Raw genomic sequence first — 16,278 nt, 5'->3', positions numbered from 1 at the left:
GGTTTCTTTTTAATATATTAATATATAGTATATAGTAATATATTCAGTTTTTGCTGCGTGAATTCGAGCGGCAGAAAGCTCCAACTGAATTATATCTCTATAGGAGACAAGCCATTCCCTCACAGTCAGAGGTTGCACTTTCTTCCATCGGCAAAGTCATTTTAAAACTTCAATGTCGTGGGATGTTGCTTCTTCCTTTGAACGAAAATCACTTTACATAAATCATATTCAACTACATGTTTTTTGTAGCTGTGACACAATTTCAGCTGCTCTATCGACAAAAGCGATGCTTTCAATACCTTTAAATACGAGTTATTTTACTGTTATGTTACTGACTTACTTACTGTTCTATACAATCCTGACTTCATAAGGCCCTTTGCCTGAGTTTTTTCTGGACTTGGAATGAAATGTGTGCTGTCTTTCATTATATTGTTGTGGACATTTGTGAATAAAGTCCTTTGTGCATCTAATTATAAAACCTTTTTTATTGATCGTGAACTTAAATGGTTAATTGGTTGTTTACATCAGTGTTTTTCAACCACTGTGCCGTGGCACACTAATGTGCCGTGAGATATTGTCTGGTGTGCCTTGGAAAATTATCCAATTTCACCTAGTTGTTTTTTTTTAAAACAAATTCATTATTATCCACAAATATTGTGCCGTTTTCGAGTGTCTGTGCTGTCTAGAGTAGAGTAACCATGCAATAAATGCTCCATATTAGGTCGCTAATTTCTTTGAAACAAGAGAATTAGTGATGCATGGATGTGGCAGGTGGCGGTGACTGTGGCATTGTGGGTAGTGAGACTATACGGTGTTCCTATTCAAGACACTTTGACTGAATATAGGCTACAGGGTTACATTTTTAAATATTTTCTGCTGGTGGTGTGCCTCGTAATTTTTTCAGGTTGAAAAACACTGGTTTACATTACCGTGAAAGGATTTCTCCCTGAAAGTTGTGAATCCTGCTTATAAACTTTGGATTTCAACTAATCAAAAAATGAAATAAAACCACTACACTGTATCATACAAAAATAAATCAACAAAAAAGACAATCAGCAGCTTTTGCACAAGTAAAGTTTCTACAATATTCTATGATAGCAACATGTTCTACTGTCAAATTATTATGACAAGCACATATGTTTTCAGGAGATAACACACTACTGGCTGCAATATGTGCACGAAAGATTGGGCAATTCTTGGGAATTTTCCAACTAATGTGTGCTATTGAGTTGGGCGATAAGGCAACAAAAATATCTGTCTCATAACATCTCTGAGACAAGTATAATTTCAGTCCATTTTAATGAAAGTATGAACCTAACAGTAAATTATTTCAAACAATCATTGTTAGGAAGGAAATGTTAAGTCGACATAGTCGGAGGGACTTTGATTATATGAGTTGTAAAATTGTATGTCGTAATAATACCAGGAGTAGTTTGGCATCCACACAGTAAAGTGAATTCACTTAATCTTAATCTTAAGATTACTGCGCAGTAAAGTGAAGATTACTGTGCGGATTTCGAACTACTCCTGGTATTATTACGTCTTACAATATACACTGCTCACAAAAACTTAGGGCACACCCAAAAAACACAATGTAACTCCAAGTCAGTCAAATTTCTGGGATATCAGACTGTCCAGTTAGGAAGCCACGCTTATTGTGAATCAATTTCACTTGGTGTTGTGGAAATTAAACAGACAACAGGTGGAAATGAGAGGAAATTAGCAAGATCACTCCAAAAGAGGAATGGTTTTGCAGGTGGTGACCACAGACCATTTCCCTGTCTTCATCCTTTGGACCGTATTTTTGGAACACTTTTGCATTTGTCCAGTGTTCTCACCACTAGAGGTATCATGAGGAGGCATCTACAACCCACAGAAGTTGCTCAGGGAGTGATGCTCATCCAAAATGGCACGTCCATTCGTGCTGTGGCAAGAAGGTTTGCTGTGTCTCCCAGCGCAACGTCCAGTGCATGGAGGAGATACCAGGAGACAGGCCAGTACACCAGGAGACCTGGGGGGGGGGCACCGAGGTCAACAACCCAGCAGCAGGACCGCTATCTGCTCATTTGTGCACTGAGAAACAGGAGAAGCACTGCCCGAGCCCTACAAAATGACCTTCAGAGGGCCACAAATGTGCATGTTGATACTCAAACGGTCAGAAACCGACTCCATGAGGGTGGTGTGAGGGCCCGACGTCCACAAGTTGGGCCGGTGCTTACTGCCCAAAACCGTGCAGCCCGATTGGCATTTGCCCGAGAACACAGCGATTGGCAGATTGGCCAATGGTGCCCTGTGCTCTTCACGGATGAGAGCAGGTTCACCCTGAGCACATGTGACAGACGTGAAAGAGTCTGGAGACGCCCTGGAGAACGTTCTGCTGCTGCAACATCATCCAGCATGACCGGTTTGGTGGTGGGTCAGTGATGGTCTGGGGAGGCATTTCATTGGAGGGCCGCACAGCCCTCCATGTGCGAGCCAGAGGTTCCCTGACTGGCATTGGGGACCGGGATGAGATCCTCAGACCTATTGTAAGACCATATGCTGGTGCTGTGGGCCCTGGGTTCCTTCTGATGCCTGATAATGCCAGGCCACATGTGGCAAGAGTGTGTCAGCAGTTCCTGCATGATGAAGGTATTGATGTTATGGACTGGCCTGCTCGTTCCCCAGACTTAAATCCAATAGAGCACATCTGGGACATCATGTCTCCATCCATCAACGCCACGTCGCACCACAGACTGTCCAGGAGCTGACTGATGCTCTAATCCAGGTCTGGGAGGAGGTCCCTCAGGAGGACATCCGTGGTCTCATCAGGAGCATGCCCAGGCGTTGTAGGGAGTGCATTCAGGCACGTGGAGGCCACACACACGACTGAGGATGATACAGACTCGTTTTGAGGAATTTCTACAGAATTTGGATCAACCAGTGACCTGACTTGTCACTTTGATTTTGACTATAATTTTGGATCCAGACCTCTGAGAATTTGATTTCCATTCATCATTCTTATGTTATTTTGTTCTCAACACATTGCCCTACACTATGAATAAAGATTTTCATCCGAAAAATCTAATTGATTGACATCTAGGATGTGTTTTTTGAGTGTGCCCTAAGTTTTTGTGAGCAGTGTAGTTCCCCCTTTTATCCGCTTAGAAAATCCACATTGTTTAATTTTGTGTAATTATACTTTGTAGTGTAACACTTCACGTAACCATATTTAAATAGGGAAAACGTGGAAGAGCTTGGTAGCTTCTATCTTGACCTGTTTTGGAGCTATAGAGGAGAGGGGGAGAGGCTAATGCCATGGTTAATGCTAACGCCGTCTGCGCTGTGTTTACGTGATTGAAGGCACGGGGGAAGACCAGACAGGTCCTAAAGAACTTGTCAAAGCTAAGGTAAGAACATATCTCAGTATCGGTGGCCTATTCCTTTAAAGAGGGGAGGAAATTTCACTCTATCTCTCTTCACTTTGCAAACTTACAGACTATCACTTTAAGGTTAGTGGCTAGGTGAGGGTTAAGCTGATTGATATCTGTATGACGTTTCACTCTCATGACTTGTTGATGTACCAGCTCACCACGAAAAAAAAAAAAAAATCGCACCCGGGGAACATAGGTACGCACCACCAAAATTGCTTCCCAATCGACACATGTTGTTACATAAATTACCCATAGCCAAATAAACTACTCTGGTTGCGATTTTCTGTAGGCGGTAACAACTTTGTCTTCTTGGTTGCTTATATATCACCCCCAACGTGTGTTTCCCCAAACATTACACATGACGCTTGACGCAAAAAACGTGCTAAAGGTCATCACAAAGAGTGCTTATCGCGTTCATGCGCTTCGCCGGAGGAGGGGCTGTTGCTACAGGCTGCCAGGACCTGTTCTCATCGCATGCTTGTTTCTCCTCCTTCAACGAAGCATGTGACTGTGTGATCACCGCAGTCAGAGCGACGGACGGGGGGGAACTTGTGACCAGCAGCACACACACACACACGCGCGCACAGCGGCACAGGCGGACGACGCATCCAGGCGCGTAAAGACGTATAAAGTGATCCATCCATCCATCGCCACTGAACATTCTCTCCTCCATCTCCACTGCTCGAACCGACAAGATGGACTGCGGCATTATCACGTCGAAAACCGTGCTCCTCTTCCTCAGCCTGATATTTTGGGTGAGTGGTTGTTTCTTTTCCGTAATGTGAGTGCGATTAGCTAAATAATATGCACCAGGCATTTAGCGTTTAAGTTTCTCATAAGAGCCACTCCTGTACATTTTTACTGCTGAGAATTTGATTGTTCAAATTGTCATATTAAATTGCAAATACGAAACATTAATACAGTTATTTAGTTCAGCAAAAACGTATCAGCCAGTAAGTAAATAAAAGTAGGCTAGATATGATAGATATTTCATCATTTCTGTTGAGTAAATACTTGGATAGATTGCAGTGTTCCATAACCAAAAGCCATTGCTATTGCTGTTTCCCCAAGTTTGGTTACACTGACCAGACTGCTGGGAATAGGTTACTTATTAAAAGGTAGATCATGCCTTATGGACAGATTGAAGGGCGCATGAGTCATAAAATCATTATTGACACAGTATCCTTTACAATCCATTGCCCTACTTTGCTTAACTACCCTACAAATGCAAGAAAAAAGCTTCCCTATTTCATAAACACTTCCAGTAAGCCCAATGTAAGGATCAGGAATGCTGACTCACTGAATCAGATTTAGCATAACTCCCTCTGATTCACTCTGCGGATATTTGTGCAGAGAGGGGGACCTTGGCATTTGATCAAAATTTGGACATGGGGCAATTCACCAATTTTTCAAATTGGCTCAGTTTACTTTAGTGATGTTTCTGTTTACTTGATGAAATTGATGTCGGTAAGCTGTCTCCTCTGGCTCCAGCCGCTGTCTGAGTAATTGTATTAGATGGTGAAAGTGGGCAGGCCTGTCTGTGCTCATTTGAAAGGGAAAACACACGAGGAGGGCTTATCGATGTTTGAATACTTCCTTTTAAACCTATCTCTTTTGATATATAGTGTTTTATGCTACCCCTGAATTTGAGCGTTGGGTCAGTCAGCAACACAAAGCAATAAACAGTTTCAACACTGCTTTAACCAAGCCTTAGGATTAAAAGATAATACACGATGTGTTAAAAGTGGCTAAGGTCCACTACGACACATTTTGACAAAGCTAACAGAATTAGCTTGTTGTGTTGCGGTAGTAGCTAGTGTAGTGCAACTTTCTAATTTATTTTCTATACATATTTAGTTGAGAAGACATTAAGTGATAGACATTGCTGTAATATGTTTGTGTTGGCCCTCAGTCGCACTGGATTCCCCATTGTAGACAAAGGTTCTTGATCTGTCATCTGTACTGGGTAGTTTTTGGATTGAGGATGTTTCCAGTCTCACCTTAAGAGCTTTCATCAGCAACTAATGTAATCTTGTGGTCTATTTGTAGGGCTGTTCAATATCCTTCCATTGATACATCAGTATATAATCAGCCTGCTGCTAAAAGATTGTTAGTTGGTTGATGAAGTTGCTTGAGGTGAGAGCCGAAATATCCTTAACCCTAAAAGAATTCAGTACAGATGACAGATTAACAACCTCATGCAAGTAATTGATTTAAATGTAACTACTTCTATCCTACAAAAAATACCATCTCAAATCAGAGTAAGTAGAATTTACAATACAGTGATTGAGAGAGTGAACATTTTCATAATAAACGAACATAATTAGGATTTCATGGAACGTCGTGGCCCGAGGTGACCTTATAATCTGTTTACCCAGAACAGCTCTTTCCAAGTGTCCAAAATACTTGTGGTTTTGACGCTTTTCAGTTGCTACAGATCTGACCCTGTTAATACGGGCGAAGGCACCTGTTTGCAGTGTGCCCTATCCATTCTCCCTACCCAACTCACATGACTCACTTCTCTCCTAATCATTCCCCAGTCACGAGATCCCTCTAAGGTCAAATCTCCACCCCTTTTCCACCACTCACCCCGTAATCTCTCTCCAAAGTCTGATCTTAGTCCTGAGAAACGGTACAAAGAACCTTTACATGGCCGATAGGAACGGCACTGTGCCACTTCTGAAGAATGTGAGAAGGTATTTGCCAGAGGGTGACTTTTGGACATCTTTATAACATAGCAATAATTTTTGTCAAAAGTTTCACATTGTTAAGAGGCAAGAGCTTTAACCATGACGTATCTAAATCTCGTGCCTTCAAAACTTCTCAGTGTACTTTTGTAACAGTAAGCCTTAAGCCTTAAGCTTCTTCGGTTGGTACTCCACGTCATATGAGTAATATATTTTACTTAGGTATTTGTCTTGTTTAGACATGGCTTACATTTTCCTTTTAATTTAGGTCTATTTTACACTTTTTAGTCCTGATTTTATCTTGATTTAGGTCTGATAGTACTTGTAAGGTCAAATACAGGCTCTCTCAATGTATTTCTTAGTTCTTACATTGAAATCTGATACCAAAAATGTTTATTTTTCTTACTTAATATATTTCAATATATTCTACATTTCTAATTAGTGCAGAATTATTACAGATAAATAAAATGTATGAATCAATGAACGACTGCTACAAATTAAGATTATTTAAAGAGACTTTCTGAACCCACTGTTTCACTATTAACTTGCACCTGCTAGTTCCCTCTTGACATTATGGAAAACAAAAAAAGTACCGTGAGTGACGAGGTGTTTTTTTGTTTTTTACATTTAAAAATCCAGCTCGACTGCGTTCCATACAAGTATAACATGTTCACAATGCAACAAAGCGACTGGTTGGGCCACTGTGCATCGATGACAGCACAACAACAAAGCACAGGCGGAGCGGAGCATGTGACTGCAGCTTGTGTGGGGGAAATGGACTTGAAAGAGAGAATGCTTACTCTGCTAATGCGTGCTCAATCAATTCATCATTACCCAGGGGAGATGCCGGGGAGTCGGCTCAATATGGGCTTGGCTTCTGTGCTATGTGCAAGACAGTGTTTTTAATACATGATGATAGTTACAACTCAAAACTATGAACAAATGTGTTTTTACCATTAAAGCAGGAAGTGACACCAAGAAACTATGCATCTTTTCCTCTTTTTTAAGCAGGCTGTATCGTGTTTGTTTTTTGTTGTCAGTGATACAGTGGAAAGTTCCTCACAATCATTTTGATGTTGGTACAACAAAGCATGAGTAACCTATTGTGGAAGATAGAGGGATAAAGACATACAAATCATAGTCTGGTCCAATATTTAAATCCCTGGCTGTCTGCTAAGGTTAGAATTAGAGTAATATCTCTTTCCAAAGTTGTGAAGGTTTTGAAAGTTGTCAACTGGACTGGCTTGTTTGACTCCTCTTGATAATGAGCTTTAAAGTAACACTTTGAATAAATGGTGGAATGTCTTAAACTGAAACACCCACGAAATGTTTTTAGCAAACTTCCTGTTGGCCAGTCTAGAATAAAGACCACTTCCTGTCTACATTTTAACTTAACTTAACTTAATTAAAAGTAATATATTCACCTTATTCCGGAAGTTCCCGTGGGCGCCGCCATGAATTGTGCCCACCCCTTTTCTCCTATCAGTGTTAGAGAATTAACAATGGTGTTCGAGAGGATAGATGAAAAACATGGATGTCTTATACAGGAGAAGTTTATTTACCATCGGTGCGGGACCCGGAGACATGAACTCGAGACATTGCGCTTGTCCTACCATTCAAGTCTGTCTATGCTTACACAGAAAAGGGATAAATCCCCTCTCAGAGCGTCAAACTGATACGCAAGAGTCTGAGCACCACAGTCAAGGCTATGACAGAGATAGTACGACTGTACAGCTTGACCCAGTATGATAAATAGCGATTTAATGTTATCCCCTAACAATCAGTTAACATGGGACTGGAGAAGTCCAGATAAAATCAGTTACTACACGAAAACAAAGCCGTTTTCAGGCCGCGCAGAGAAACGGTGCAGTGTTGACCTGTTCATGCAAATGAACATTAGACATTTTACACAAATCAATCGACTAAACATCAGATTTGAGCGGCAGACATTTTCCCTCGTTCTCCGTTTAAATGAATGGGCTTCGCGCTCGACTGGAAGTGTCAATACAACGGAAGTGCTGAGACAAGGCAAAAAGAGCCAAAAGTGGGCGGGGCAGAATGAGGTGTATAAGGGAATAAATGACAGGGCGTGTGTGTTTCATAAAAATATGTTCAGATGGTGGCACTATTATAACATTTGTTAACTTCCAATTAAAGTTAGCCTTTAGCTGCAATTCAAAAACAGCTACAGTAATAATTACAGCCGTTTTAACATCCTGAGAAAGGTTTTGAACAAGTTGTAAGTGTAAGTTTTAATGTCGGATAAGAAACTGTTGCTACCTTTGGAAGTTAGAATCATTTTGTAAGTCAACCTCACGCATGCAGAGCTTTGAAAACCTTGAAAACTCCTGGACCACTGAAAGCTTGCAATAAAAATAGGTTTCCCAAGTTCTTTTAATTAGTGCAAACATTGTTTAGGGAAACCAAATACTGTAAAGAGCATTTTGTTTTCATTTTGATATTAATGATGTGATGTTGTGTTCCAGGCCGCCGGAGCCTTCATGGCCTACGTTGGATCCTTTGTGATCAAAACGTACGACAACTTTGACAGTTTCATCCAGGATCGCTACACCCTCATCCCCGCCGTCATCATCATCGGCATCAGCATCATCATGTTCTTCTTTGGCATTGTGGGATGCTGCGCCACCCTCCGGGAATCGAAAGTTGGCCTGAGCTGTGTAAGTAGTTCTCAGGACAGAGAGTGGGTAGAACAGCCTAATAAAAAAGAATGAAAAACACAAATACAGTAAAAGGAAAGGAATCAGGCCACCGTTTTTACATACTGAGATATGTTCTTACCTTAGCTTAGACGAGTTCTTGCGTAACTGTCTGGTCTTTGTGCGTGAGCTCAGTCACGCAAATGTTGTTAGCGTTTAGCCTCTCCCAGCATAAGTATCGCTCCAAACTGGGGTGAAGATAGAAGCTACCAAGCTGTTCCACGTTTTCCCCATTTAAATACAGTTACGTGAAAAGTTACACGGTCCAAGTCTAGTTACACAAAAATACACATGTCGATTTTCTAAGTGGATAAAAAGGGGTACTATATTGTAATGCGTAATAATACCTTAGGAGCACTTCAACGTCCACGCTGTACAGTGCTATTTAATATTACTCGTCTAAGCTAAGGTAAGAGCATATCTCAGTATGTAAAAACGGTGGCCTATTCCTTCAAAATGTTAGCTTGTTAGTGCGAACATGATGATCTCTGCTCTTTTTGCTTCCCCTTTACCAATGCCTGTGTGTTTCTTTCAGTTCTTTTTTATCATCATGATCATCTTTGCGGCTGAAGTTGCAGCGTTGGTGTGCACCTTTATATTCCGAGGCAGGGTGAGTGTGTAATGGCGTCATGTCGCTTGTCCAGTTTTGGGAAACAACACTCGAAAAGTTTTGTAATAGAACAGAAACATGTGATCTGCCGTGACTGTAGTGATTTATGTGATGACTTGGGAGAGCCTTTTTTACCAAATAAGGAGCGATTAGTAGGTTTAGATCACTGGACATGAGTGTTTGCGCAACAACTTCTTCTAACTGTTAGTAGCTCATTGGTTGATGCATCATTCTTGACAGTAAATGGGACAGTTCTGAGTAGTGGCCCTGACGCCAACTGTAAATGGTGATGTCACATGGTTTTTCAATCCAATAAATAGAAATCGACAAACAATAAAAATTATTAAACTGAAAATCAGATTCTGAAATCTCAACAATTGCATAAAAATAAAACAATAGCCTTGGGCAGACAAGTGAAGTACTATTTCACATCCGTTAGCTTCTTTAAAGATGATAGAAACAAATTAGATGTGTTTTGATTCCCCTTTCCAATGTTATATTCCTCCTAGGATCTCAATGACATTTTCCCTATGTTTCTCACAATAGATAAACCAGGACCTGGACCGTTCCATGAGTGTTGTTTTTGCAAAGTACGATGGGCAGGACACTGACTCCAAAGCAGTAGACTACCTTCAGTCACAGGTTGGTTTTAGTGCGAGTACTTTACGCTTTGTGGTCACTGCTTCTCAGCACACTTCCTCTGCTGTAATTCCCCTGCATTCTTTGAAGCAGATGAACATTTTCTGCTTTGAGTCATTGTTGCAAGAAAGACCCTCTTGACATGTGACTGTTTGAGCAAGGCAAGTTTATTTGTAGAGCTCAATCCATACACAAGGCAATTCAAAGTGCTTCACAGTTGCAGAAAATTACAAGAAAACAGATCAAATCAATAGAACATCAACATAAAATTAACTTTTTTAAATTAAAATTACAGTAAAAGGCAAGAGTGCAGATAAAACACGTTCAGTTTTCATGCACGGGTAAAAAGAACTGTTTTCAGCCTGGATTTGAACATTGTCAGTGTTGAGGCCTGTCTCACATCCTCATGACGACTGTTCCAGATTTTAGCTGCATGAAACTGAAACGCAGCCTCACTGTGTTTATTATTGACTCTGGGAACCACCAGGAGGCCCCTCCCTGAAGTTCTCAGGGCCCGAGATGGTTCATATGCTGTAACATGTCAGAGATGTGCTTCGGTGCTAAACCATGAAAAGAGAGCATATCCTGTGATTTTTCTGTTTAAGGTGAGATGCTGCAGGCGAATTGGAAAGAAAAAATGAAATAAATACATTTAGATACATCACATATTCATAAATACAATAAAAACGTTTTCTTTCACTTAACATTTCATTTTTAAATTTGACATTTTATGTAATACCAGCTTTTCCCTCTCTCTCTCTTCTATTGGTCAGTTTCAACATGCTCTGATTAAACCGGTCACAGTGAATCATGAACTCTCACATTACCACTGAATGCTTCTGTCTTTTCCTCTCAGTAATCATATTAATCCATTTCCCATCCCTTTACCCTCTCTGTTGTACAGTTGCAGTGCTGCGGAGTGAAGAACTACACCAGCTGGACTAACACCACTTGGTTTGCAAAGAACAACACGGTGCCTCTGTCCTGCTGTAAACAAAACGTCACCGCATGCACCGGGAGACTAGACCAGCCAAACCTGCTGAACACTGAGGTACGCAGCTTTGGATGTCCTCTTCTTACAGCGAGAAGTTTTGAAACAGCTGACTTTGTGGTCAGACAAAAAGGAAATTAAGGATATCATAACGTATATACAGCTATAATGTAATAGACATGAATTACTGCTAAATGCAGGTGCAGCCAAACACGTCACTGAGATATGTTTTAGTTTTAACAGTAGTGTATGTAGCATGTGCACTTACTGTTTCATAAATGGTACCACAAAAAAGGTCATAGTATCATTACAGGATCTGTCAACCCAAAGTTTAGGGCAGTCTGATTGTGGGGCTTTCGGATGGGACAATTGGCGGGTGCGGGTTTATCAACTAAAACACACAAAAGAGTAAACACAAACAACTTTGACGTGATATAAAATGTGTTTTAATCCTGTTATCAGTCAAATCAATGGGCCTGTTTGACTTGAATGTATTTACCTCATATTACAAATAGGCAATATTGAGCTAGTTTTCTCCCATAACATTTTAGTTTTAATCTAAAATAAGGTAAAACTCACCCTTTGCAATGCATAATTTATGTCGAGCCATACATTTCCATAAAATAACAACATTTTTGTTGTTTTACTCCGACGTAAAGTGTCTTTGAGTGTCCAAAAAGTGCTATATGAGTTTGATGTATTCTTATTATTGTTTAACTAGCTTAGAGGGACTATGCGGAGTTTAAAAATGTTAAAACTAAGTATTTTCCTCCCCCTACATGTTCCAGCCATGTCCTAATGTGTAGAATGAGCCCAGACCTGTTCACCACTCCTGCCTCTAAAATCCTGCACTGTCACTCAAAAAGGTGTTAATTCGGGTCCGAAGTGCTGTCATGCATGAGCTTGATATAGAAGCTGCAGTTACACGTATGACCTGAGGTGGCAGTAGTGAGTATAAAATGACCAACTTGCATCTAGTCCCTTTACATATATTCAACTATTGACATGTTTCTGTGTGTAGCACGACAGGGGCTAAGATTTGAAACTTTTCTCTATGTTTTATAATTATAAGATTGGCGTGACACCCTTTACCCTGGGACAACAGTTGAAAACTTGTGCTGCAGCTAATACTGACACATTTACAGAAATGTTCGTCAATGTGTATTGTCCCTGTTAAATAAACTCCCGTAATAAATAAATAAATAAATACCAGGCTGTTATCCAAATATGGTCGTTTCCTCTCTGGGAGACGGTAGTGACTAAAGACGGGAGGCATATACATGTGTATGCTCAGACATTACACACCTTTAGGGTCCGCTTTTTCAAGATGAAGTTTTCTTTACACTCTGGCAACCACATCTCCCCTTTAGTTAGCTCTCCAAGCTTTCAAGGCTTGTACTTGACAATATTTTCAGAGGGATTTTTTATATCTAATTCCTTGGCTGATTGAATGAGCTTTGAACCGCAAAAAAAGAAGGCGAAATTTAAATGTTTACAGATTTTTTCACTTATACATACAAAATCTGTATTATTGCTTTGTTTTTTTTTACCTAGCTGTGTTAGAAATACCTGAGAGCGGTGTTTATTATGAGATTAGCCTTCATTGTCCTCCTGAAAAGGCAGTTAAGCCAGGGCAGGTACAAAAAAAACAAAACCTGACCGGCGACCGCGGACATTCCAACACAATCCGAGGCCGTCATCACATGACCTTTAAGCCAATGACCCAATATTGGACTGCACTCTGCAAATAAATATGTTTAATACCATGTACACTTACATGCCACACACAAAAAGTAACACAGATATTTCCACTTGTGCTTTCAGTCCTGTGAGGAGAAGCTTGTGAAATTAATCAACGACTCTTTGAGCTATGCCATGCTGGTCGTCCTGGGATTCGCCATCATCAAGGTACTACCAACTGATGCAACGAGCAGCTTCATGTCTTATCCAACTATGTTTAAACACTAAAGGAAAAGGGGTTCGTTTGTGTGAGAAGGGTCAAAGTATAAGCAGAGAAAGTGTCTAAGGAGATTGCAGAAAATTAACAATTCATAGTCAACACATTTTTTAAAAGCTGGAAGGATAGTGTTGAGCTTCGAGGTTGGTCGACATTACGTACACACAAGAATGAAAATACTTTATTTGGAGCCATGTGTAACCTAGCTCCCAATAATTGGCTTGAACCTACAGGCTAAATGTTCATGTTTACTTAAGATTTACTTCCACACAAAGAGAAAAAGAGGAACAACTGGTCTCTGCAGAAACACGGAAGTATTCTATAACTTAAAAAAAAAAAATGTAAGTACATTTTCCATTCGTTTCCTCATTGAAAAGAATGTGAATTTTATTATTGTGGCTTTTGAGATGGGCGGGACAGTAGAGCTCAATTGGGTTAGTACAAAACTTGACTTGTAGAGGCTAAAAATAGTTGTATCCGTCTTCCTGAAGCAGAGAGCTTCGAAGCACTGCGCCTGTTTCACTAACGGTGACGTCACCAAAGTATCGCTGTCTTAAAAAGTGCTTCACTCGCGAGTCGTGGTCCAGTGTGTCAAAGCGGCTCATTGGCTCAGTGCGTTTCAGTGTTGCCTTGGTTTGACAGCTTTGAGCAGTGGGATGCTAAACCGCAAATGTTTTCTGGCTGTGGCGATATAAACCCTAAGTGATAATAAATGTGCTGTATTTCTCCCATTTTACCTTTGATGTCCTGCCTCGGAGTAGCAGGTGACTGACTCGGCCCCGCCCACTGGAGCACAGAACCACATTACAAAAAAATGGCTCATATTTATTAGTCTATCATTGATCTGATTATTCAAACATCTACAGCAGATTGTTTGTGCAAATAAAATGCCAAACACTTGTTGAAACTTCTATTGCACACATCGATTTGATCAAGTTTATGAGAGGTTGCAATAATAGAGTTTGTCCACAAGAGGTCAGTGTTCAAACTAGGCCTAATAGATTATTGGAAATAAACTCTGCTGATCTTTAATACGAAGAGTTGAAAGGGGCTTATAGTCCAGCCCATTTACATTTAGATTCATTACACAAATATTTAAAATTGTTATTTCTGTTTTAAATATGCCTTGTCTGCTTTTAAAAGTAAAACTTCATAATAAGCCATGGAGTTTTCAAAAGCATGTTACTTTTACCCTCCTTATGCCTCGAACTCTGCTGTGATTGACAGCCGTCTCCATCGAGACACTCACAAATGGAAAAGGGGGCGGGGTTAAGCATTCTTCTTTTAGACTCAAGAGGAGAAGATCTCTGTTTTCTTCCACTACAACTCTGTTTTGTAAAGCAGCAGTAATTGTCAGAAAGTTCTCCACTGGTATTATTTCTGCTACCGAGAAGTCGGTATTTTTCACTTCGTCTGTTTTCATTAATCAAATTAATTAGATTTTTTGGCCCAACCCTGGTTCAAACAGAATGAAACAGCTCTGAAGCTCTGACTCTTTTACAAGACTTTTGTAAGGAAAGCAATGAAAGTGTCGGCTTCACTCGCCCGGCCATCACCTTTAACCTGAAAAAATACATTTCAGTTATATTTTATACAGCCCCTTATCCCGCCAAGAGTCACAATACTGAAAAAGCTCTTTTCAAACATATTAACAAACTACTCTGAGGGCAGTCTTTTACACGTTTACTACTATGTTGCAATTTTTTTCTCATTTCCTTATTCAAACAACCACAAAATGTTGCACTTCCTTGTCCAACCTCATCTCTTTGACTCTTTGTTTTTTATAGGCACTATCTATTCTCTCCAAAGCATACATTTAAATCTTTTCTCAGTACTATTTTTTACGTGTATTGTTTGTAGCAGCATCACTTGGGCTTGTGTGTCCTGACCTCATACAATTAAGCGTGTCTTTTTACGTCTCTTTGCAGTTCTTCGGGATGCTCAGCGTGTGTGTGATCACCTGCAGATCCAGCCGGAGAAACGGCTACGAGGCTCTCTATGCCTAAGCAACGCACGTCCTCGTGTTGTCGTCCAAAACGTTTATGTAAATAAGATGTGAATTTGACAATGATACTATTACACATTACCTAACTTAAACTTAGATTCTCTGACTTTTTTATTTTATACATAATTCTCTTCTGCTGTATGTTCTTTTAGTACCTTAACAAAAATTTAAATAAACTCACACCCCTTTTCAAAATATTTTCATTTTCATTTTTGGGGCATTTTCAACTTGATTTAAGACATTGTTAAGAACATTTTGAGAAAAAAAGCACTTAATGTCATTATCCTGCTTTAGGGTGACAGCATCAGAAGCAGATGTTTTTGTTGCAATGTGTTTATCCATATTTTCAGCTTTATTTGCTGTACTTTATTTCTTCAGTCTGTTATTCAGTGCATACACAAGAGTTATTGGTTCCTTTTCTGGTTAAATATTTGTAACTATGTAAAATAGTAATTGCTTATGCAGTGGGCTATTGTAATAAATGTAAGTGTCTATATGTGTCTGCATTTTTTTCCACTATTAGTTCATGGTGTATCAAAACAGATCTGGTGCATTATTCATTTCCTGTTATCGTTCTCCCTCCTGCAGCTGCTGATAAGAAAAGGGGCCTCCTCAAAACATGTGAAGATCAGTAGCGCCATACGGTGGTATTTTGATTAAATAGCGTTGTTAATTTCACAATTTTTAGTTTTTGTTTGTCCATGTCACTCCTTGTCATTGCTTTTAACATTTTAGACATTTTTTTTTTTTAAGGTTTGAATCAGAACATTTTTTTGGTAATTTTACCACTTGCTTGGTTGTGGCAATTAAAGTGAATACTTAAATTTTAATTTTGATTTTTTTTGTAACTCAACTTGAAGCGCTTCAAGCTTTGACCTCTTAACCCCCACCTGAACCGAGTAAATTTTCTCCTGTTTGCTTTTCCCCAAATTTAAAGGGGGGTATTATGCAAAATCGACTTTTTCAAGCTTTACATCATGTTATTATGTCATTACCTCATTAAAAACATGCCTGAAGTGTTGCCTTGGCACATTCACGTATTTTTGAGTAATCTGTAAAAACTCTGATGTCGGCCATTTTAGGGATAGGTTTGCCTGAGTCCTCCTAGGAACGCCCCCACCTCCTGGAGACGCCTCCGAGCTTTCGTCACCAGCCGAGTAACCAACCACTGCTCCTCAGCAGAACCCCCTCCCCACTGATGCCACAGACAGTGTGTGGAGGGGGCGTGTCAGAAAGGGTCAGAGGTTCTTAAAGAGACA

At 40.0% G+C, this 16,278-nt stretch overlaps 1 protein-coding gene across 2 annotated transcripts; it reads left to right on the top strand.

The window, feature by feature from the left end:
* Positions 1-3,874: 3,874 nt before the first annotated feature.
* On the top strand, positions 3,875-15,240 carry tspan36 (tetraspanin 36). 2 transcript variants are annotated; one of them, XM_079552987.1, is made up of 7 exons: positions 3,875-4,168; positions 8,587-8,778; positions 9,353-9,427; positions 9,974-10,069; positions 10,971-11,117; positions 12,882-12,965; positions 14,943-15,240. In XM_079552987.1, exons 1-7 carry the CDS (start codon positions 4,109-4,111, stop codon positions 15,018-15,020), a joined length of 732 nt encoding a protein of 243 aa, XP_079409113.1. In that variant the 5' UTR covers positions 3,875-4,108; the 3' UTR covers positions 15,021-15,240. The 2 variants fall into 2 exon arrangements, with proteins under 2 accessions (XP_079409113.1, XP_079409114.1); XM_079552988.1 differs by lacking the exons at positions 12,882-12,965; positions 14,943-15,240 and adding an exon at positions 11,221-11,238 and having other exon boundaries at positions 10,971-11,177.
* The last annotated feature ends 1,038 nt before the right edge of the window (positions 15,241-16,278 follow it).

This window comes from Gobius niger (assembly GCF_951799975.1).
Source record: "Gobius niger genome assembly, chromosome: 1".
Classification (NCBI taxonomy): Eukaryota; Metazoa; Chordata; class Actinopteri; order Gobiiformes; family Gobiidae; genus Gobius; species Gobius niger.
This window is presented reverse-complemented; position numbering and strand designations above follow the sequence as displayed.

What these genes read in the sequence shown, in the direction of transcription:
- tspan36 (XM_079552987.1), top strand. Translation starts at nt 4,109, where the DNA reads ATGGACTGCGGCATTATCACGTCGAAAACCGTGCTCCTCTTCCTCAGC. An exon ending in TCCTCAGCCTGATATTTTGG is followed by an intron (nt 4,169 to 8,586) that starts GTGAGTGGTTGT and finishes GTTGTGTTCCAG; the next exon opens with GCCGCCGGAGCCTTCATGGC. An exon ending in CGAAAGTTGGCCTGAGCTGT is followed by an intron (nt 8,779 to 9,352) that starts GTAAGTAGTTCT and finishes TGTTTCTTTCAG; the next exon opens with TTCTTTTTTATCATCATGAT.